The 23,788-nt window shown below is 36.5% G+C and overlaps 2 protein-coding genes across 9 annotated transcripts in view; one reads left to right on the top strand and one right to left on the bottom strand.

Annotated features, from left to right (window-relative positions):
- The window catches only part of TMEM209 (transmembrane protein 209), a 32,159-nt gene extending 20,454 nt beyond the window's left edge, over window positions 1-11,705 (bottom strand). Inside the window, exons 1-10 of one of the 6 annotated variants that reach the window (XR_012470086.1) lie at window positions 11,155-11,500; window positions 9,421-9,557; window positions 9,259-9,317; window positions 8,809-8,940; window positions 7,270-7,502; window positions 5,905-6,109; window positions 5,033-5,208; window positions 3,973-4,044; window positions 2,322-2,418; window positions 276-401 (exon numbers count right to left, since the gene is read on the bottom strand). Coding sequence is in view for 5 of the 6 variants with exons in the window: in XM_074193695.1 (XP_074049796.1) it covers window positions 276-401; window positions 2,322-2,418; window positions 3,973-4,044; window positions 5,033-5,208; window positions 5,905-6,109; window positions 7,270-7,502; window positions 8,809-8,940; window positions 9,259-9,317; window positions 9,421-9,557 (1,237 nt within the window). In the remaining variant the exon portion in view is untranslated. Of the gene's footprint in view, window positions 1-275; window positions 402-2,321; window positions 2,419-3,972; window positions 4,045-5,032; window positions 5,209-5,904; window positions 6,110-7,269; window positions 7,503-8,808; window positions 8,941-9,258; window positions 9,318-9,420; window positions 9,558-10,990; window positions 11,107-11,154; window positions 11,503-11,565 lie in introns of those variants that run through there. The other 5 variants (XM_074193695.1, XM_074193696.1, XM_074193694.1 and 2 more) reach the window with 5 other exon arrangements.
- Window positions 11,330-22,224, top strand: SSMEM1 (serine rich single-pass membrane protein 1). Of its 3 annotated transcripts, none has more exons than XM_074193699.1 (3): window positions 11,330-11,694; window positions 20,919-20,982; window positions 21,620-22,224. In XM_074193699.1, the coding sequence occupies exons 2-3, from the start codon at window positions 20,919-20,921 to the stop codon at window positions 22,108-22,110; spliced, it is 555 nt and encodes a 184-aa protein (XP_074049800.1). In that variant the 5' UTR covers window positions 11,330-11,694; the 3' UTR covers window positions 22,111-22,224. The 3 variants fall into 3 exon arrangements, with proteins under 3 accessions (XP_074049800.1, XP_074049799.1, XP_074049801.1); XM_074193698.1 differs by lacking the exon at window positions 11,330-11,694 and adding an exon at window positions 15,122-15,385; XM_074193700.1 differs by lacking the exon at window positions 11,330-11,694 and adding an exon at window positions 16,788-16,807.
- Window positions 22,225-23,788: the final 1,564 nt, after the last annotated feature.

Genomic DNA, 23,788 nt, shown 5'->3' with positions numbered 1-23,788 from the left:
TAAGTTGATACGATTAAAAAAATCCAATACTTCTAGTCAACCTTCTAGAACTGAATGTCTAAATTTAGCTAGGCTGGTCTTTGGATGACAGATATAGACCATATATATGTACCTTAAGTTTAGGACTTCAGTGAATAAAAATATATAATTACACATATAACATGATTATTTCACAAATAAAATGGTCTTTCCCCCCTTCTCTTTCAAGGCCCTCTTACGGTAATGAAACAGCTAATTCTCAAAGGTGTCTTTAAACCTTTAAAATAATAATTTACCTTTGATCCTTTCAAATAAGTATTCTTGGTTTGGTGTAAGGTCTAGATATTGTACTATAGTATTCAAAGTTGGAATGAGTGGGGCTTTGACCAAGGCAGCTTGTTTCAAGCTAGTAATACTAGCTTCTGGAAAAAAATATAGAAGGGAAATCCCGTTACAACAGAAATCACATATCACAGATTATTGTGCATGTAAATTTACTTAACATCTTTAAAGAAGTGTCTTTAAATATTATTTTACTTTTAAATTGTTATGGAATGGGGTTATGGTTTAATCTTAACAGCAAGGATAAGTGCTTGCCTACTGACTTACTGCATTAAAAATGTTGACAAATTACTCTTTCACTATACTGTCATCTAAAGAATAAATTTACAAAATTAGCCAGAGCTATTTTATGTTTATGTACCAGAAAAATCTGTATAACACATAAAGATCTAAATACACACACACACACACACACACACACACGCGCATGTATTTAGGTTTTATCAAGGCAGTGGGGTTAAGTGGCTTGCCTAAGGCCACACAGCTAGGTAATTATTAAGTGTCTGAGGGCGGATTTGAACTCAGGTACTCCTAGCTCCAGGGTCGGTGCTCTATCCACTGCACCACCAAGCTGCCCCATAAAGATATATTTTTACTGTTAGTCCCATAATGAATAATATTTTACAAGTTGTACTGAAAATTGCCTGTTGTACTAATAAGTGATTATTTTGTAGATAAAAAAGCTTTCAATAAAGAAAGGGTACCACATTACACATGAAATGTCTCCTGGGAGTACATTATTTTAGCAGTCACATTTGTAAATAATCTAGAGAGAATAGTTAAAAAAATACCCTTATAAAGAGTTACTATATAATACAAATGTTCTAAATATTCCTAAGAGCAATTTATTCATAGATCTGATTCATCTCAAAATTCTTTGTTTTTTTTACAATAACCTGCAATTTCATCTGAGAAGGCATTCACTCTCCTGATAAAAATTACAATCCATCTAATAACTTAGGAGTTGTCTTTGAGAATTGCTGTGAAAAAAACAAAACAACAAAACTGATCACCCTATGACCAATGTGGTAAAGAGCCTTTGATTTTAGGCTGGAAAACAGACAAAAGTGATGTCCACAAGCCTTTTGATTTTTATTTTTTTATTTTAAGGCAATGGGTCTAAGTGATTTGCCCAAGGTCATACAGCTAGGTAATTATTAGGTGTCTAAGGCCAAATTTGAACTCAGGTCCTCCTGACTCCAGGGCCAGTATTCTAACCACTGTGTGTGTGTCACCTAGCTGCCCCCTTGTTTTGATTTTTGACTAAACTTCTACTCTGCTGGCATAGGTTTGGAGAATTAAAGGTTGGTTACCTACATGCCAAGAAGAGGTGAAGTTGAACTTTAGTTCTTTTAGGTTTCTTTTTTGTAAGGCAATGGGGTTAAATGACTTGCCCAAGACCACACAGCTAGGTTAGGGTTAGGTGTCTGAGGCCACATTTGAACTAGGGTCCTCCTGACTCCAGGACTGGTGCTCTATTCACCACATACCTAGCTGCCCCCCCAACTTTACTTCTAAGGAAGAGTAAATATTATTATAGGTTCACAGTTACTTGAAATATTTCAGCCATTTTTTTAGCAGATAAAAGTCTAAAAATACAAGATTTAAAAATTGCCAAAATAGTACATTCATTATACTTTTGGACTAATGAAGAGTGGCATATTTTAGCACAATTTTAACAATGAATCTGTCTCATTGGAATCTGGAGCTCTAATAGCAAGAATAATCAACACACAGTTTGCCAAAGAGTTGTTTGTTATTATTATTATTGCAATACAGAAGGGATAATTTAAAAAACAGTAAGGTTTTCCATTTGTTCTAGTTAGTTTAATTGCTTTTTTCAATTAACAACATTTGGATCTTATTTTTTTGGCAACTTCAGTTGCCAGTGCACAACAGTCAAAGAAAACTGGCTCAATAACCTACTCTCAGTATAGAATTTTCTTCTAATAGGAAGCACTAAAGAAAACAAAAATGCTCATGTAGACTTTTATCCATACCTCCTATCTGTAGCTCTGGGCAGCCCATTCTTCTCATTTGCGTACTGACAGAATCAATTTCCTGAACAAGTGGCACTAATATCGTCTCATTGATCCACTACAAAAAAAAAAATTAAAGTAAGAACAGTTAATCAGAGTACACCACTTGTGAATGTTGTAACAGATTTAGTGCCCTCATAAGACAACCATCAAGTTAATACTTTTTGTTTTTAGAACTAAGGGCTTCAAAATTTTACTTCCAGAGCAACAATAAATTTTTAAGTTACTTTTAGCTTTTGAAGCAGAATACCCAGAGAAATACATAATTCTAAATGATTTTTATTTGCCAAAAGACTCCAAGATAGGTCCTACTCTCAGATTCACCATTAGCTGCCACTTCTATCAAGCCTTCTTTGATTCCCCTTATTATTGTTCCCTCCTTTCCACAGTTTACCCTGTGTTATAGGTGTATACATATTTTTATATTGGAGTCTAGAGAAATACAGGGCAGATTTTTGCTTTTGTTCCTTTTGACTCTTCAGTGCCTAGTTGAGTGCCTTGAAACATAAACACTTAAGCATTTACTGACAATTTTGTACATATGACATTCTAATTATAATTTTTAAGGTAATCCATAAATTTTTTAAAATTTTGTTATTAATTTCTAACATTTATTTTTCTAAAATTTTGAGTTCCAAATTGCTTTCCTCTTTCTAGCCTCTCCCTCATCCACTGAGAAGGCAAGCAGTAATATCAATTATACATGTGAAGTCATAGAAAACAATTACATATTAGCCAAACTGCAAATAATAAAAAAAAAAGTAAAGTTGAAAAATTAAACTTCATATTCAGAATTCATCAGTTTTTTTTTTCTGGAGGTGGACAGTATTTTTCATCATGAGATCTTTGGAATTGTCTTGGATCATTATATAGATAAGAATAGCAATCTTTCACAACTGATCACAATTACAATAGTTCTCTTGGTTCTGCTCACTTCACTTTGCATCAGTTCATGTAAGTCTTCCCATGCTTTTCTGAAAGCATCTTGCTTTTCATTTTTTTAAGGCACAACAGTATCCCATCACGATCATATACCACAACTTAGCTATTCCTCAATTCTTCCCCTCAATTTCCAATTCTTTGCTACTACAAAATGAGCTATTATCAATACTTTTTTGTTCTTATAAGGTTGCTTTCCATTTTCTCTAATCTCTTTGGGATACAGACTTAGTAATAATATTGCTGGAACAAAGGGTAGGCACAATTTTATAACTTTTGCGGATAATTCCAAATTGTTCTCCAGAATGATTGGACTGGTTCACAATTCCACCAAAAGTGCATTAGTTTGTTTTCCCACATAGCCTTTAGCATTGGTCATTTTCCTTTTCTGTCATTAGTCAATCTGATAGGTGTGAGGTGGTACCTCAGTATTGGTTAATTCATAAACATTAACTCACAAATATTGTTCTTCAGTCATTTCGGTCATGTATGACTCCCCGTGACCCCTTCTGGGGTTTTCTTAATCAAAGATACTGGAGTGGTTTGCCATTTCCTTCTCTAGGTCATTATTCAGAAGAGGAACTGAGGCCAACAGGTTTAAGTTGATTGCCCAACACCAACTAAGTCAAATCTGAACTCAGGAAGTTTGCATTAGAACAAAGACAGAACTCACATTTCTAAACTTGGCAGTCCATGAATCCAAATGATCAAGAAGTTGTCGATTCATAGTCACTCTTGCCCACACCTACTCAAAAACAGTACATACTTTAAAAAAGACAATCAATGTAGAAAAGGTTTACTAGAGGCCACAGTAATTCATTTCTATACCTTACAAAGAACCTTATTAAAGCCTGAGAAAATCTTTAGCTAGTACATTCAAACATCACCACTTACTCAAATACAATGGTTCTTTTTCTTTTGTAGGTACTTAAGAGTTGCTTTTCAACCTTAACTTTTTAACAATCAAATTAAAAGTGCAAAAGAAAAAAATAACTAAACCTAAGTAAAAGTAACTAAAAGAACAGACCCTAGTATATGCTGAGTATATAGGGCATCAAACATTTGATGATGGTGATGGCAAAAAACATTTTATATCGGTTAGTATTGGTTGACATACGTAATGAAAAATACAATATAATTCAGTAAAAGGCACACAAAGAATTATATTGTGAGCATTTTCTATTTTTTGTGAGCAGTATTTTTTGCCTCTTTGTATTCCCAAAACTTGTCCTTAATAAATGCTAGTTGGTAGACTCACAAAGAATAGAAAAATTTTCAATTTTTACCAAGTGGGCCAGACAGTTAACAGTTCCTATTACAATATACCTACAACTGACAGTAGGGCTTTTCAAGAGACTCATCTGAAGCTCACAATATCTACCCCATCTAGTATTATCATTCTTATTTTACAGATGAGAAAGTTCAGACACACACAGATTAAATGATTTGTTCCTGTTCATTTAATCTAGTAGCTTTTTTTTGGGGGGGAGAATGAACCCAAGTTTTTCCAACTCCCAACTGCCTCAACTTAAAAGTTGAGATTAAAATGTGTGTGTGTGTATGCATGCAAGCAATGGGGTTAAGTGACTTGCTGAAGGGGTATTCACAAAGCTAGGTAATTATGTCTGAGGCCAGATTTGAGTCCTTGATTAAAATATTTTTAAAAGAACAAATGATAATTAGTAGACCTTCTAAGGATTTGCAAATCATAAAATCATTATTTTTTCATTTACCTCTTCTGCAGCCTGTTTAGAACCAAGGTCAGTTTCATCCTTGTTAGCACTTGGGGCCTGAGACCTGCAAGCCAGCTGATACTGAAATTTCTTTAGTGTTTGTGCATAATCGCCCACGCAACGACTATAATTCCAGAAAGTAGGACTGCTAGAGGGTGAGGTAGAATCTGTACTTCCTATAATTAATTTAGTAAGCATCAGTTTATTATAATTATTGTCACAATAGGTCAAAAGATGAAGGTCCATGGTATAACTATGCTAGACTCTATGTTCAAAAATTTGCAACTATTCCCTCAATGAGCTTTGTAACCCCATCCCCAAAACCCCCAAGTAAAAAGTAAAAACCCCCTCTCTGCTGAGACCAGAGTTCATGGACTTACTACCACACATTCATTTTTTGCCCCAATATTTACCCTGTCACCTATGTTTTGTGTGTTTTACCTCCTTTAGGAGACTGTATTCTCCTTAAGAACTGGGGTCCTGAATCTTTTTTTTTTAAAACTCTGTATCCCTAGTGCAGAGCAGTGGGAATTTTAGTGAATGAATTGGGGGCTGTATGCCAATAAAAAGTAAGTTATTTCAGCTCATAGCATCATAAAGTTTAAGTGTTCAAAGAGTTCTTGGAAAAATCTAGAGCAACCTTCTCAATTTAAAGATGAGGAAACTGAGATCCAGAATTATGAAATGACTTGCCCAACGTTCCAGTTATTTAAAATAATGGACTAGAAACTCCTACTGCTTCCTCTCAGCCTTCCACTGTCCCACAATGCCTCCCAGAGGAAATGGCAAATTCGTCTGACCATCCTGGATATAGAAAAAACAAATACTACAATCCAATTTTATTGAGACTGAATGAAATCATTTTTTTTTACCCAGTTGAACCCTATGCTGCTTCTCTTCTTCCCCTCGAAGAAAATTGTCCAGGGTTCTGAGATCTGTCATGTAGTCGTCTTTGCCAGTTGGGGAGTTATAGACAGTTGGTGAGGCCCGGTAGCGAGATCTCAAGCCAGAGCTCTCTGATGGACCAATGGTTGTAGGATACGGAGAAGAACCAGGGGAAGGACTATAACCAGACACCTATATGGAATAAGAGATTTATTTTAAAAGCTGCAACTTAAAGATTGGAAGACCTTTTTTAACCTTATTTGTTGGTGCAGTTTGAAAATGAAGCCTTTTTCATCATGATGACGTATATTATAAACTCCTATTTCTCTAGTGCTTAATTTTGAAAAGTGCATCCTCATAATCATGTGAAGTGGTCTGAAAGAGAAGGAATATAGTGAGACAAGAAAGGACAGCAAATAGAGGTCATCACTAGGTAAAGTGAGAGAGATTACTACTTTCAATTTCACTTCAAAGTATGGAAAGTTATAATTCCTTTCATAAAAATGGAAAGAATTTGCCAATATTCAAAGTAGAAATTGTGGGCAATACTGCAAAGAAGATAAATCAGAATATATTAATGAAGCTTTAAACCAAATATTGCCATACACTTAAGATCTGCCTCATCTAAGTTTCTAGGTGCTACCTCAAAAACTTTTCCACAAAATTCTCATTTCCTTACAAAATCAGTTTAACATATATATATATATTATATATATATAATATATATGTATACATACATATATGTATAAAATTAATAAGAAAAAAATTAATCAAATGAAAAAACATTTAAAAGACAATACAAATGATTAAATTTTACTTCTAGGTACTGCTGCTCTAATAATGAGCGATACAGAATGCATTAAGAAAATGATTACTCCTGTAGCTAAGCCTACTGATACAATAGTTCCCCAAAACATACTTCAGGAGACCAAATGTCTTCTGCTTTCCAGATCTCTTTATCCTGGTCCTATCAGACCAAAAATGATAAATGGACTAGGAGAAAGACAGAACTGAAAGAATGCCTGACAAACCCTCATTATTCTGGGATTTGGAGTATAAGCTTCAAGCCTTAGTGAATTCTAATTTGTTTTAAATTGGGAAAGATGCCTTGATAAAATGAGGGGCCATGAAAGACAAGACTCTTAGAATTCTGTAAATATACCCAAAAGCTTGATAGAGGGATGTAGAAAAATAGGGGAAAGTGTAAAGAAAACAGGGGCCAAAGCCAGTGCATTAAAAAAGATAATTTTTTGTTAATTTTAAATAGGACACTGTGATAAAATACCAGCATGGAGAACTTTGGAGATGGTGTTCAAATGTTTCTCCTTTAGTAATCAAAAGAAAAGGCTTACCTTACTGTAACTACTGCTAGGTGAGTAGGTCACTCCAGGACTGTAAGAACCACTGCCACTTGATGACAGGCCTTGAAGTGGAGGGCTATATCCTGTCATAGTAAATTTGGGGCTTGTACTAGGGGAGCGAGATGGGCTATAACTCAACACACTCTGACCCTGTATTGGAGGAGAAGGTGTAGAGGGAGGGATATTGTTTGCTGTCAGTTCACGTGGAGGAGTGGTTTGCACAACTGGAATGAAAGCAAAATGCAAAACAGAAATTAGCAGCCTTTGGTATTTAATATGCTAATTTTTTTATTCCTAAGAGTCCAAGTCAGAAAAAGAACAAAAATTGCATGACACTGAGACGTTAAGTCCAGGAGCTCAAGAATGACAAGAAATACGATATTTTAAAATTCTAATAGTCAGTGTTAGAATAATAAAGAAGGTTGAAAAACCACTACATAGAAGAACTAGAGAAGTGTCTAAAAATGATTCAAGGGAAAGAAAAATAATTTCTAGGAAGAAAAAGTTTAAATGGTCGGGGTTGTTTTGTCTGGAAAAATAAAACGTTACATTTCTATAGATATTATCTTTTATCAAAGTCTTTCCTTATAACAATCCTGTGAAACAGATAAGTACAAGTATTGTCACTTTCATTTCACAGTTAAGTTGAGGCTCAGAAAAGTGACTTATCCCTGGTCACCTGGTTATAACTAGGATTTGGACCCCCCCCATGTTCTGACTAAGAATAAGGGTGCTGTTAAAGTATATGAAGGAATAATTAAAGAAAAACCCCATCTTAGCATTTTTGAATATCATTCATTTGCAAAACATTGAAGAACAAGATCGTAGAAAATCACATACAGTTCTGCCTCACCAAAAAGCAAAATGTTCACAAGCAAATTTACAAAAAGCTTGGCTTCAGACTTAAGCTAGATCATCCTCAAAACATTCATAATGAAAAGACAACAAATACATGGAATATGGAACATGTTTGTCAGCATCACTCTCATTATCAATGAAACACTTGAGGACCACAGCAGGATATCAGTGCCCGATGTGCTATGAGAAAGTGGAAATGATATTTGAGGAGATGAACTCAAGAAGAACAGATGGATCAGATCAAGTAAAGACATAAGAAAGCCATGCTGGAGGCAATACACATTCGAAAATATTAGGAAGTCATATTGAGTGCATGTCCAAAGTGGGAGAATGTAATTAAACAACTGGAGGGAAATATCAAAACTGGCATCATTACCTAAAAAGGTGACTGAAAAAACAATCCATTCAGTCCTTTATCTAATCTCTCTCCTGAGTTCTTTTCCTTATTCCTAACCTCCAGCTTTATGTCCACCCCAAACTTAGCATGTTCAAAATGTAATTCCTTTTCAAACGTATAAATTAGAAAAGATGGCATCTTCTATATTTAAGATGGGGGGGGTGCTGCAGATTATATGATCTTGATAATTCTTCCATCAATGCTTAGCTTGGAAAAGAAAACTGAAATTAAAAGGTATCTGTCGCTAATTTTATCAAGAAACACAAAACACTTACCAGTTGTTTTCAATCCTAAAAGTGTTTGCTGTCCAGGACTGATGACCAGATTTGTAGGTGCTACAGTATATTTGAAATACCTCCAGAAATCAAATAAGGCATTCAGGCTGAAGAGAGATGCAAGTGCAAGCTCTAGAATGAAACATCAAGTTATTAAAACACAAAATAACTGCCCTATCACCACTCCTACCAATCTTAATTAAAAAGCAATACTCTAACTTGTAAAAAGAAATTATGGTTTAATTTTACATTCCTTTATTACTCCCAGTCTAATTTTCTATTAAATAATGCATACAACCATACAGTAAAACTATTATCAGAAAGATTAAAATCAATTTAAATGGTTTCAACATGCCATTCAAAAAGCAACTTAAAAAAAGTCAAATCTAAACCTGCATTTTTACAATAGTAAACACAAGTTATAGCACAATACAAAAAAACAAAGCTTACCAATATACCAGAGGGGCCAGTATGTAACATTATAGTATGAACTTAATAATTTCCCCGTCCTGAAAAAAATTAAAATTCTTTTAAAATATCTTTAAAAGTACTGTTAGAAAATATTTTCACAGATTAAAAAAATTCTGCTCTTATTTTATTTAATGGACTTACATTTCTGTATATATCATGCCAGCCATGGAAACATTTAGGAGTCCCCAAGCTAAAACCACTTTCCTAGCTTCTGTCTCCTTTCTCATCTTGATGGTTCTATCAATGAGGGAAGTAGAGGGACTCTGTTCTCTTTGCATCTATATGAAGACAAAATTAAGGAAGAACCATGGTTAAAATGTTTTGGATTCAGAGCCAGATGGATGGCTAATCTCAGAAGCTGTTAACCATTTAATGTCAATATAGCAGGAAATCTCCTGTGAAAACTTCCAGATCTATACTTATCCCTGCACTCTTTAATTTTTTTTAGGGTTTTTTTTTTGCAAGGCAAATGGGGTTAATTGGCTTGCCAAGGCCACACAGCTAGGTAATTATTAAGTGTCTGAGACCGGATTTGAACCCAGGTACTCCTGACTCCAAGGTCGGTGCTTTATCCACTACGCCACCTAGCCGCCCCTAATTTTTTTTTTAAATTAATGTTGGATAGAGGCATAGATAGTATGCTCATCAAATATGCAGATAACAAAAATCTGAAAGGGACAGCTTATTCACTGCTTGACATAGTCAGGATACAAAAAGTACCTGACAGGCTAACGGGGCTAAATCTAAATTTTAATAAGAATAAAGTCTTATACTTGGGTATAAAAAAAATCAAATGCCCAAGACAGGGAAAGAATGGTTAAGTAGCAGTTCTGAACCCCCCCCCCAAAGGGTTTTAGTTACTGTGAAAGCTCAATAGAAGATAGAGCAACCAAGAAACTGAATATGATCTTGTTCAGAGGGGCATAAGCAGATGTTTAACAGTACCATGTTTACTTTCGGGCCTCAGGTTTAAAAATGCTATTGTTAAGTTGAAGAGTATTCAGAAGAGGGCAATCAGTATGTGGAAGGGCCTTGTGTCCCCATCAAAGGAGGATTGATTTAAGTGAACAGGTAATGTTTGTTTTGGAAAAATGAAGACATATATATATATGTGTGTATATACACACACATATATATATATGACAGCATGAAAGCTATTTTTAAGTATTTGAGAAGTGTCATATGGAAGAGGAATTAAAATCTGTATAGCTCCAAAGAAAAGAATGAGGAATAAATAGTGGAAGCTGAAAAAAAAAAGAAAAGAATTTAGGCTCGATGTCGGGAAAAACTTCCTAGCAATGAGATGTGGTCACTCTCTACTTCATTGAAGGTCTTTCAGCAGACGTTGAATGACCACTTGTTCAGTTTGGTACAGTGGAGATTTCCTGGCAGAACCCCAAAATTCTACCAAAAATGGTTGGTAGAAGAACAGGTAAGGAGCAAGGAATGGATAAGAGGAAAGAACGAGAGACAAAATGGAAATGTGTATAGGATAGGAAAAAAAAAACTTAGCACCAAATTTATAAGAGTCTGATATCCAAAGTAAAATACAGAAGAAACTAAAATATAAAATGTAACACCAATAGATTTTTCAAAGAAAATACCCTTCAAAAAGAAATATAAATTATTAATGACAATATGAGAAATTATTTTAAATAATTAGTGGTAAGATAAGTTTAAATTAATACGACTTTGGGGCTTCACCTCATACCCTTGTCAGAAAACTGGTGAAGATCACGTAAAAGTAGAAGTGGTTTACGTCGGTCGGGCTGTGGAGAGACACTGTGGATGAACAGTCCACACATTACAGAACACGAAAGAAAATGATTAAAACGTTCATGAGCAATTTTCGTTTTTTCATTTATATTTACACACCCAGGCCGTGCTCTGAAGGGGGTGCTACCGATCATTCGATAGGCAGCAGGCTGAGAGAGGGTGGGTTCCCGGACGCGAGGGGCCGGGGCGGCGGCCCCCGCTCCCGAAGGGCTAGTAATAATACTCGCGGTGACGTACTTCGGCAGCCCCCGGGGGGCGGCGAGTTCAAATCCCGTGCGGCCCCGGCCGAGGCAGCTCGCGCTCTTCCCCGCCGGGCTCGGGGGGCCTCCCAGGCCCGGGACAGCTAAGCCCCCGGCTCTCACCGCTCCTGCCCCGGCCCAGGCGTCCACGCCACAAAGCGGGGCGGCCCCCGGCACGCCCTTCAGTCTGGGCCCCCGCAGCCTCGCCCGCGCCTCCCCTCAGCCCCGCAGGCGGCCCCCGCACACGCGCATCCCCACGCTCGCCACGCACCGTGCTGCGCTCCCCGCGGCTCCGCACCGCTTCCCACCGCGCCTGCGCAGAGTCACGTGAGCTCGCGGAAGCCCAGCCCCCCCCGGCGCGAGGCCAATCAAAACGTGAAGCCCGGACCGCGAGAGCGAGGTAGAATGAAGGGCGGGAAGGGAGGAGAAAGGACTGAAATCTCTTCTCGCGAGAGGAGGGGGACGTTGCCTTGGAAACGGGAAGCGTCTGCGTGGGTGCTGCAGCCCGGGCTCGGGTAGTTCCTGGAGGGGGCGGGGCGGGACAGGAGGTGCGGATGGCCTTCTTAAATTGGGTCGAGAGGACGAGTTAAATAAACTAACATTCAAATGCGCACCTCAGGGGGGCAGCGGGGCCCGAGGCCTTGCGGGCCTTTTGCTTTTCTCAGTTTGTTCACTTTCGCTAAACCAACGAGGCCTTGGAGCCTCGGCTTAAAAACAAGTCTAGTGACCCGATCGCGCCTCCAGCCGCCCCGCCCTCTCCCGCCTCGAGGGGTTTTGATTTATTTTGGGATGTGGCCCCAGATTTCACCCCCTTGTGGGAAGCCAATAGTTCTGGAACTAAAAGTAATCACGCCTCTTTTAGTGGATTGTTCCACAGCCTGGCAGCACCTGAACCCAAGTCCCCCGGAGGCTAGGCGAGCCTGCCCTGCGGGCACAAAATTGTATAATGCTTAGCTTTTTGTAAGGGTACACGGCCACAGACAGAGGAGCTGTTAGGTAGTGTGACTGTCTTAACAGAAGCTAATTTTTTTTGTGTGAAATATGATTTTTTAAAAAATATTTAGAGTTTTACAATTTTTCACCTAATCTTACCAACAGAAGTTAATTCTTTATTTTTTATTTATTTATTCTTTTAGGTTTTTTGCAAGGCAATGGGGTTAAAGTGGCTTGCCCAAGGCCGCACAGCTAGGTCATTATTAAGTGTCTGAGGCTGGATTTGAACTCAGGTCCTCCTGACCCCAGGGCCGGTGCTCTATCCATTATACCACCTAGCCACCTCTAGAAGCTAACTGAGGAACAAGTATAAATGGTAGTTTAGATAATTGAAATCTCCCCGTGATTATTGCAGTTTCAATGATGAACATAGACTTTATCACATAAACACAGATTGATGAACTTGACCACTTTGCCTTCTAAGAATTGAGCAATGAAGGAAGAAGTGGCTCAAAGCCAAGTTAAAGAGAAAGAAGTTCATAAATAACTAGGAAGACATGGATGATCACTTTCGTGAATAATCAAGTGGTATATATATTTACAAAGCATACCATTGACTTAGCATGCTGAGATTTTTTTTTGATATTTCTGTGATCAAAATTAGTCCCAAATTTTGTTCCTAAAACCATTTTATCTCAAAAATGAAGTTTTGTTTTCCCCTATGGAAGAAAAACAGAGGAAATACATGATTGTTTACAAACAATTATTAAAAAAACATTCAGAAATGCTTTGAAAAACAGTGACATCTATCATTTTATTTATCTATTCATTCATTTTTTTTTAGGTTGTTGCAAGGCAAATGGGGTTAAGTGGCTTGCCCAAGGCCACACAGCTAGGTAATTAAGTGTCTGAGGTGGGATTTGAACTCAGGTATTACTGACTCCAGGACCACTGCACCACCTAGCCGCCTCTATTCATTCATTTTTTTTTCCATTCATTTATTTGGCTTATTTTTCAGGCTACATGAAATGATAGCTTTGAACAATCATTTTTCTGCAAGGTTTTGAGTTTACATTCCCCCCTCCTTTTCTTTCCTCCCCACAAACCCCCTCCCAAAGCAATTCAATAAAAAAAAGCATGCTAAACATAGATCCGTATTATGCTGACACCTGTCATTTTACAGATTTCTTTAATTGAAATGAATTTTTCTATAGTTTTAGGTGTGAATTCAAGAGGAGAAACCTCTTGAAAAAGTACAGGAGCAAAATATTCTAGTTTCTAGTTAATACTAAAAAACAAATTTTCCTTATCCTTCCTAAATTAAGAGGAAAAATGGCCCAGTAAATTTTATCCAATTCATAAGTGATCATCTCATTTTATATTGCTCATTGGGCTTTGATCTAGGAACCACGAAAAATTCTAAATTTATGTGTAGTCTAATGACATATTTTTTTCATAGACATTTCCATTTTGTTGAATTTGTTAATGTTACAGGGTTCTTGCACTACCAAAACCAGGCCTGAGAATTCAAATAATGAAATAAGGTACAATGGACAGTCTTGTCTACCCATCTTACAGTATATTAAAACTTGATTAATGTGTATTTTGACAATTTCACAATCTCTTAAAAATGTAACAAGAGTTAAAATTTACTGAAGGTCTTCAAATTTCTAGTACAATATGCCACTAAATAGTACTTCCACATAATCATCTCAGTTCATTCCTCAGTAATGTAATCCAACAAGACACTGCTGGCAAAGATGCATACTTTTCAGGGAAAATATATGGTTCAAAATCCAAGAATTCTATTTAATTCTTTTGACTAGGGTTTTTGGTTCTCAAATGAAGTCTTAAGTTTAACAGAGTAAACCCAGTTCCTCTTTTAAACCTCCGCCTGGTCCTTGGTTCAGCAGTTTGTCCAGTAACACCTTTCTAAGAATTAGCCTGACAATTCTTCCCCATAACACCAGCAACTATGCCAAGAAGCAGTTGGCAGGGGTTGCTGAGACACTGTCAGAAGGTGCATTTTGCATCTGAATACCTAAGAAAGAATATGTTGCTATCAATATCTTGGAGATTATTTTACTCACCTACTTGCTTCACTTGTCAGTGGCAAGTCTGCAACTCCTGAATTTGGCATTGAACTCTAATATAGAGAAAGCCAGACTCTGCACATCAAGTGGTCACAATACCACTTTGCAATGTTTGTACTGAATCAAAGTGACAAAATTAATCAGGATAAAACAGAATCTGAAGTTAGATGGAATGAAACTTTCATACCAAAGGCAATAACTTTGGGTGGCTTTGTCGGGTCCCGTTTAAGGATTAAGTCACTTGTTTAACCTGGAGTTATATTAAAAACACAAGTGCTGTGTCACAGTCTTCTGCCCCCTTCTTTCCCACCACCCACCATCCCCCAACTAACAACATATTTTAATAAAGGGAAAGAGAAAGTTAATTTCTCAAAGAAGCCAAATTTTTTTTTAAAGTAAACAATATTTGCTTGTAGAAAATGAAGTTTGTGCAATAAACATGCTCAAAAATTGAGATGAGAAGAAAATACTGCCCATTATTTTTAGCTAAAGCGAGGTTCTTAAAATAGTCTTAAAAACTTTAAGGAATCCATTGTAGTAGCTTGTTAATATTTTTATTAAAGATTTTATTTGAGTTTTATAATTCTTCTCCCAATTTTACTTCCCTCCCCAACCCCACCCCCCACAGAAATAATCTGTCAGTCTTTAATTTGTTTCCATATTGTACATTGATCCAAATTGAGTGTGATGAGAGAGAAATCATATCCTTAAGGAAGAAACAAAAAGTCTAAGAGATACCATAGCTTGTTAATTCTTGTCACAGTTGCTGAAACATGTCATAATGGGTTGCCAAGGAAATTGTTATACACCATGGATTGGAGTTTTCTCCCAGTCATCCTCAAGCACATAAAGCATGTTTTGATAGTTTCTAAGAACGTAACTATAATGGGGCTACCTTATTCTTTTTTCTGGGACATTAACCCTCCCAGCAAGCCTTTGAATTTCATCCCAAATCCGGAGTATGAATGCCAAAAGGATGACTCTTGCGGGGTAGTAGGGAACTTTTTGCTTTGGTACTTTGTCATTATGTTGATGCTGATGATCCTCTATAGGGTTTCTCTCTGGGTAGGATATTCTTCCATTCTTACTAATATATTGACTAATCTGTGTTATTTCTGTGAGATTAATTTTATCTTGGATGAAACCTTTCCAACTTCTAATGATTTATAGCTTCTTTCTATGTGCTCATAATTCTAGCTGTGGGAGGTAAGATATTACAGAATATTATGTTATGGATTCTTAAATGCCATAGAAAGTTGTTTGTTTTAAAAGTAAAATTAGAGTCCAGATTAAGATGCAGAACTACCATTAGAGTGTACTCTTCTTTAAGAAATCTTAGAAAACAGCAGTAATAATGTTAAGAGGTGGTATTTACATACTGTGAGCTTATTATTTCATTTGTTCCTCACAAAACTCTGGTTTACAGTTTTGACAGAAGTTAAGTGACTTGCCCAAGGTCATATCACTAAATATGTATCTGCAATAGAATTTGAACTCAGGTTTTCCCAGGCTCAGCACTCTACTGTGCCACTTAGCTGTCACATAATATATATATATATATATATATATATATATATATATATATGTATATGTATAATCTGTTTTTATTACTAGTATTACTATAGCTGGCAGTGCTTCTATAATACTATAACTGCAAGTCCTGATTTTTAATGCAAAATAGATGGCTAATCAAAACACTATTGTATTGACTGATAGTACCCATGGAATACATGTTAACTTTGTAATAATATTAATACCAATATCATTAATATTATTATTACTATCATTTAGTAATTAAATTGTTTTCTTCACTTTGAGTGCTGAATTCCAGACAAAAACAGATTATTAAATTCTTTGTGTTTCATTTTCAGTAGTCAGAGATGCCTGCCTCTATAGTAAATTTATTGGAATCTTCTTTAAGTCAGATTCTTTGATAGCAGTTAATAAAAATAGATTAGAGGGGCAGCCAGGTGGCGCAGTGGATAAAGCACTGGCCCTCGAATAAGGAGTACCTGGGTTCAAATCTGGTCTCAGACACTTAATAATTACCTAGCTGTGTGGCCTTGGGCAAGCCACTTAACCCCATTTGCCTTGCAAACCCCCCCCCCCAAAAGAATAAAATTCTAAATAAAAATAGATTAGGGCTGGCTTTAATTACCTAAACTAAGCATTGAATGTATGACCAGCCTAACAAGAAAAGGGTACTTTCTTGCGAATCAAAATTTTTTTTCACAGATTCTTAGAATTGGAAGAGATCACTGAGGCCTTCTGGTTAAGACTCCACTCTAGCACATCTAGCAAATGATCTAATGATTGTCCTTCATTCTCAAAGAAGACCATGAATGACATCAGGGAGGTGACATAACAATTACATGAATTGGATTTGAGTGAGGGGGATGCTGTGCTAAGTGACCAGCCTCACTTTCTCCTCCAGAGCCATCTGGGTCCAGTGGCCAGATAGGAATCAGAAGTAATCCTGGATGTGAGGTAATCAGGGTTAAGTGACTTGCCCAAAGTGACAAAGCTAGTAAGTGTCAGAGGCTGGATTTGAACTCCTGTCCTCCTGATTTCAAAGCCAGTGCCCTACACTGCATCATTTGATCTAACTTTTCCTTGAAGAACCTCCAGGACTACTTGCTAGTGTAGCCATTTCACTTTGGATTATCTATTAAAGGTTTTTCTTTTTTTTATTTTCCAGCATCATACTTAAATCTTCCATCCATTGCTCTTTGTTTCTGCCCTCCATGATCAAATAAGATTAATTTAATCCCTCTTCCAATGACTACCTTTAAAATACTTGGAGACTATTGTGCCTCTACCTTTCTTACCCAGTCATTATATGGTTCAGGCTTAAGCATCCTCAGTTTTAGATATTTAAAAATAGCAATAATCTCATTTGCACAATCTACATAGAATCTTAGATTCTAGCTCTGGAAAGGAACCTCAAAAGATCATCTATCCTTCCTTTAGGAAGGTAAGATTCCCCATTCTCAGGAAAATTAAAAGCTGAGACTCTGCCACTAACCAGGCAGTGATCTAGAATCATATGGATAATTCACGTCAAGGGGCAGCCCTGGGAGACCCAGTTTCTCCTGTTTTAATCATATTTGCTTCAAAACAAGTCTGAAATGTGGAGTTTAACTTATTAAATACTAAGCCTTAATGAGTTTTAAAGCAGTATTTCTCATTATGTAACATCATGAAAATTCCTCAATTTTTCAGATAAGGAACTTAATTATTTATAGGTAATATGATTATAAATATGTTGGAAAAATAATGATTAATTATGCTTGCCAGGAAAGGCATTTTTCCTTCATTTTCTGTTTTTCTAAGTATATCTATTTGCCATTAAAATGTAAATATTTTATGTAATAAAATATATACAAGCACACACATATATTATAATATTATATATAGATATATAGATTTATATATTATATATAATATATATATTATATATATATATACTTTGAGGGAGCTGGTAGTATAGGAGATAGAATTCTGGGCCTTGGAGTCAGGAAAATCTGAAGACCCTCAGATCTAGGTAAGTGACCCTTGGGCAAGTCAACTTCTTGTCTGCCTCAGTTTCCTCACTTGTAAAATGTAAAAAAATTCCATTTCCTAGGTTTCTTGTGAGTATGAAATGAGATATCTGTAAAGCATTTTGAAAACCTTTAAGTAATGTTTAAACACTAACTGCTATTATTGTTATTATCAAGACTATCCCTGCTAGTCTATATGCTCTACTGGCTCAGAATTTCTGAATCTGAAGGGATCTCAGAAATCACTGATTTTAAAGATGAGGACTAAGATTCAGGTGAAATGGCTTGCCCAATACAACAGCTAATTAATGATAATGTTTGAGCTTCATTTTCTTTTCTTTTTTAAAATTTATTTAAGTCAATGGGATTAAGTGACTTGCCCAAGGTCACAAAGCTAGGCAATTAAGTAGTGTCTGAAGTTGGATTTGAACTCAAGTCCTCCAGGGCCAGAGTTCTATCCATTGCACCACCTGGCTGCCCCATCCCCTTCATTTTTTTTTTTTTTTTTAGGTTTTTGCAAGGCACTGGGGTTAAGTGGCTTGCCCAAGGCCACACAGCTAGGTAATCATTAAGTGTCTGAGGTCAGATTTGAACTCAATTACTCCTGACTCCAGGGCTGTTGCTCTATCCACTGTGCCACCTAGCTGCCCCTCATCTCCTTCATTTTTGAAGAAGACCATGACATCAGGAAGGTGATAAGCACATGGATAGGATTTTGGGGGGGGAGAAGACTGTGCTATGTCACTTTCTCCTCCAGAGCCATCTGGGTCCAATGGCCAGATATAGCTCAGGATGACTAAAGATGGCCCTGGATGGCAGATAATCCAGGTTTAAGTGACTTGCCCAAGGTCACAAGTATCTGAGGTCACATTTGAACTCAGGTCCTCCTGACTTCAGGGCAGGGGCTCTTCTCCCTACATCATCTGACTGCCTTTCTTAATGACAGAATCAAGTTGAAAAATCCAGGATTCCTAACCCTTTCATTACCCTGGCTTCAGAGTAGGAGTCCACTTTGGTTTCCTCATTTTCAATAAAGTAACCCACACAAATGTTTACTGAATACTTATATGGCACAGGAGACAAAATGCTGAATGTGGAGTCAGGAAGACATTTCAAATTTTGCCAAGACATTTATTAGCATTGTGAACCCTGGAAAAGTCACAATTAAGCCTCCATTTCCTTATCAGTAAAACTGATAAGAGCATCAACTTCCTAGGGTTGTGTTGTGAGATTACAAAGAGAAGTTTGTAAAGACTTTGCAAACTTTAAAGGCCCAATATAAATGTTAATTGTTGTTAATCTCAATTCAGCTTCAGTTTCTTCAACTGTAAAACAGATAACATCTACCTCCTAGAGTAATTGTGAGAATAAAAGGATATCAAATAATTAAATAAATATAAATAATTAAATAAAATTTTAAAGATATTAAAATGCTTTGCAAACCTTAAAGTACAATATAATTTTTATTATTAATTTTGTTATATTTTGTTTAGATCTATTGTTTCATTAAAGATAGTATTGGATCTTTGATTTCATTGGTGACTTTCCCCAGATTACAATGCAAGACTTAAACTTTAGGTCTTTCTAATTTAAGACTTCAATTCACTATCTACCATGCTATAATGCCTCTTTCAACTTTTTTTTTTTAAACTTATTTTTGAAAAATCTTTGTCTACATGTTGGGGAGGGATTGGTCTGAAAATTTTGTAATTTGAGTTGAGTTGAATATTAAAGCTCCAATAATAGTATAAAGAAAGAAAAGGAATAGAATATCAAGAGAACCTGAGTCTTCATTTCCAATTTAGTTTACCTGTGAACATATCCAGGAGTAGATATTATATACTTTTCATGACAGAGTATTATGATACATGGAAGAGGGGAAAAAATTGTATCTAAAAGGGAATGGGATAGAATTAGAATCTAGAACAAAAGTAAGACTGTCCTCATAAGACACCACTCATGAAAGAGGATTGTTTTATATCCATCATTTTTGAGCAGGCATCATAGAGACAACTAGGTGGTGCAGTGGATAGGAAGACATGAGTTCAAATCCAGTGTCAGAAACTTCCTAGCAGTGTGACCCTGGGCAAGTCAGTTAATTTCTTTGGCCACTGGAACAGTAAATGGTAAACTTGGAGTAGGAAATGACAAAACCAAAACAAAAGGTTTTGCCAAGAAAACCTCATGGACAGAGATGTCATGAAGAGTCTGAAGAAAAGACTGAACAACATAAATAATTCAGACATAAAGGCAACTTGAGATGAATTATGTGGCTACATTGTTGGAAGACATTATTTCTGAATGTTTTTGGGGGGATAAAGTTTTAGGGTAAAAGTCTTAAAATTTATTTTTATGTCTTAATTTAGAATAGCTATTTAAAAAAAAAGCTTCCTTCAGAGGTTCAGTCCATTTTGCTCTCTTGGTAAGAAAATCATTTTGGGTTCAGCTTCTGCCACAGGTGTTTGCTACTTTGTGACTCTGAGCAAATCATTTAACCTCTCTGAACCTACTCATCTGTAAAATTAGGAGTTTGGACTAGTTGGTTTCTAATATTCCTTCCACTTCTAAACTTATAATACTATGATTTTTGCTAAATAAAATGCATAAGTATTTTTGGTTGCATGTTTCTTATTCTTGTAACATTAAAAAAGGATTTTAAAATTAATAATGCTAATAGCTAGCAGATAGAGCTTTAGGATTTGCAAAGCTATATGTTTGTTTATATATGTATATATATGCAAATCTATATCATGTCATTTGATTTGCTGACTAAACCTTGAACCTATTTTACCTGAAAATGATCTTCTATACTATTCAGTGTCAATTAACTATAACTACAGATCATATTTACATAGTGTTACCAAATAGTCTATGTTTCAGATTGATGGTGAGTAAGCAGAATCACAGAGCATGAGTTCAATAAATACTTGGAAAATTAAAATTTTAAATTAGTCACTAATACCTCTAGGCAACAAATTTTTTTTTAACAAATAAGTAATAATGAATTGTTTCCAATTTAGAGAATCTCTTTGACTAATCTATATTTCCTGACACAGATGTCTGAGAAAAAGGATTCATCAATATTAACAGACAGTGGGACAAACAATTCAGCAAGTAGAGGTGAGTGTATAAAAAAGTTCTGGGCAACAAAAATTTTTGCTGAAGATTTCCAGCCTCCCTGTCCCCGTTCCTACCCTTCCTCTCCATTGCTAAGCTGAGTGTTTCAGAAAAGTGGAAATATTGTCTCCCATCTCCTCTTTTACCCTTTCCCTATGCCTCCTAACAAGGTTTTGGTTGTGTGAATATATATATATATATATATATATATATATATATATATATATATATATATATATATATAAAATACCTCACTGCAGGTCCCACTCCTATTACCCATAGCTCATTTTTAAGAATATAAAACCTTTGAGAAATGGAAACTTGATACTTCTTTGGAACAGACTGGGACCTTTGCCTTAGGCCTTAAATCAGGATCAACACTGCCTTTCCAAAGTGGGCCTCCAAGATTTCCATCTGTTTCTTTCTGCTGTTCCATAGTGAGATGTGTTGGACCCACACAAGATGGGGATTGGGATAGTGGGGCCATATGTAGCAGCGATATGTATAGTCTAAATGTTGTTGGAAATGTACTGCTACTTACTATTTTGGTGCTTCATGCCACAGATTGCTATAGTAATATTAGCAGCATGTTGTACCACAGTGCACCTAATTTGTTTCCTTCTGATTGTTGTTATCCAAGATGTCTACCGTAAACGACACAACAAAAACACCATCTGGGAATCTTTTAGAAAGATCTTTAAGAAGAAACCAAAACACGTGCAACTTTCACCTGTAACTAACTCAGAAGTGGCTCTCGTTAATGCCTACCTGGAAAGAAGAAGAGCCAGGCTTTACTCTCACCTGAGCCAGGGGAATCAAGGCCTCCGTGATAGTGATACCACTGACAGGGACAGTATGGACTCCAACTCAGGAGCCTCCTCCTGGAAGGAAAGTGAGACTGAACACCGCCCAACACCAGCCAGCCTTAGGAAAAGAAAGATAGCTCAAAGGCAGAGGAACCTTGGAAGCTACCAAATCAGGGAAAGGCCTTGCCTCCATTGCAAAGCTATGAGAACCAGTGAGTGGCTGACTCGCCACTTCCTTCATTCTCCTGCAGCACCTCCGATGGATGGAGATATTCTAGAGGAGAGTTCTCTAGTAGAAATTAACACAAAATTCAGTAGAATTTGAGCTTTATCCAGTTCTTAATTATTGAAGCCAAATGAATAGGAGATTAAAACAAGTATGTAATATCATCAGAGGGTCAAGGGTAGTGAGACTTTACAATAAAGTCTCTCTACTAATGATGTGTGTATTTGGTATGTTTTAGATAATTATTTTTAAGTAAAAAATATAAGTAAATTTCATTTTAGCATCATGAGAGTATGACCAAAGATTTATATCTGCTGTTTATCTACGGGATACAGAGTAGCCTATTAGGCTAGATTTGGAATCTTAATGATGCTTATTAGCTGTGTTACCCTGGGCAAGTCATCCTAAAATGATGGGGTTGAATTAGTTGACTTATAATGTTTTCCTCCAGGTCTAAACCTGTTATCCTATGATTTTACTTAAATCAGCATAAATAAATATGTTTGGTCCCAAGTTTATTTATTCCTCTAAAATAAATAAGGAAACATATAATTTTATCCATCCATTCAACAAACATTTGTTAAGTATTTTGTGTCTTCAAGGAATTTATTGTGCTAGGAATTGGGAAGCAAAAACTTATACAAAATAATTTCAAGATGAAGAGAGTATTAATAACTGGGAGGGTTTGTGAAGGTACCATAGCCTTGAAGTAAGATGAAATTTCTGAGGGAGATGAGGAGAGAATGCATTCTATCCTTGGGCATGTGGCCTGTGAAAATGCATGGAGGTAAGAGGAAAATGTCCAGTTTTGGGAACTGCTAGTGGTCTAGTTTGGCTAGAGCTATCGATGTCATAAAGGTAGGGAGTTATGTGAGATAAAGTTGGAAAAGTTAGAGTAGGGGAGGGTATTTAATGCTAGCTTGGAGAGAAATCTTTCATCCTCTAACCCTCCTCCACCATTTTGAGGAGAGTTCTTGGTCAGACTGGCTTTTGGGAAGATTATTTTGTCTGCTACAAAAAGGATGGATTGGGTGCAGAGAGACTGATTAGGAGGTTATTAAAACAGTCTTGGTGAGAAGTGCTGAGGCCCTGACTTAAGGTAGAGGACCTCTGAGTATAGAGAATGAAAATGAGTTTGAGGGGTATTAAAGGACAATCAACAACTCTTAGGAACTGACTGAATCTGGGAATTGAGGGAGAAGGAAGAGTAATGGGGTGACAGCAAGATTATGAACCAATTCTAGGAGGATGGTAGTTCCCTCAACAGAAATGAGAGAAACTTGAGATGCCACCAGAACATTAGGACAGAGCATCCAGTACATGAGTTGGCAACCTAGAACTGGATTTCAAGAGTTGGATCAGGTTGAATATATGGTTCTGAGAGTAAATCTATGCAGAGATGTTAATTAAACCCTTGGTTGCTCATGATTTCACCAAGGGAGATATGGTATTAAGTTTCCATATATGTGTTCTTAAAAGACATTAAATTTAGGCAAAAGAAAGGGTTTATAGGTATTTATTAAGCAACTATGATATATCTGATGCTATGCTAAGTAGTTTATTAATATCTTGTTTAATCCTCACAACAATTATGGGAGGGAGGAACTATTATGATCTCCATTTTACAGTTAAAGAAGGCAGACAGAATTAAAGTGACTTGCCCCAAGGTCAAGCCTACTAATAGTAGGAAGTTGGATTTGAACTCAGGTCTTCCTGACTCCAAGCTGCTCAGGATTAGAAGATGACTGATTAAAGAGAAAGGTGACTAAAAGAAAAT

The sequence above is a fragment of the Macrotis lagotis genome, chromosome 7, assembly GCF_037893015.1.
Source record: "Macrotis lagotis isolate mMagLag1 chromosome 7, bilby.v1.9.chrom.fasta, whole genome shotgun sequence".
In the NCBI taxonomy this organism is placed as follows: Eukaryota; Metazoa; Chordata; class Mammalia; order Peramelemorphia; family Peramelidae; genus Macrotis; species Macrotis lagotis.
This window is presented reverse-complemented; position numbering and strand designations above follow the sequence as displayed.

Bases quoted from the DNA above. Each gene is read 5' to 3' on its own strand.
- SSMEM1 (XM_074193698.1), top strand. From the start codon at position 15,131: ATGGATTGGAGTTTTCTCCCAGTCATCCTCAAGCACATAAAGCATGTT. The intron at 15,386-20,918 runs GTAGGATATTCT...TTCCTGACACAG, and splicing joins TCTATAGGGTTTCTCTCTGG to ATGTCTGAGAAAAAGGATTC. The intron at 20,983-21,619 runs GTGAGTGTATAA...TTGTTATCCAAG, and splicing joins AAACAATTCAGCAAGTAGAG to ATGTCTACCGTAAACGACAC.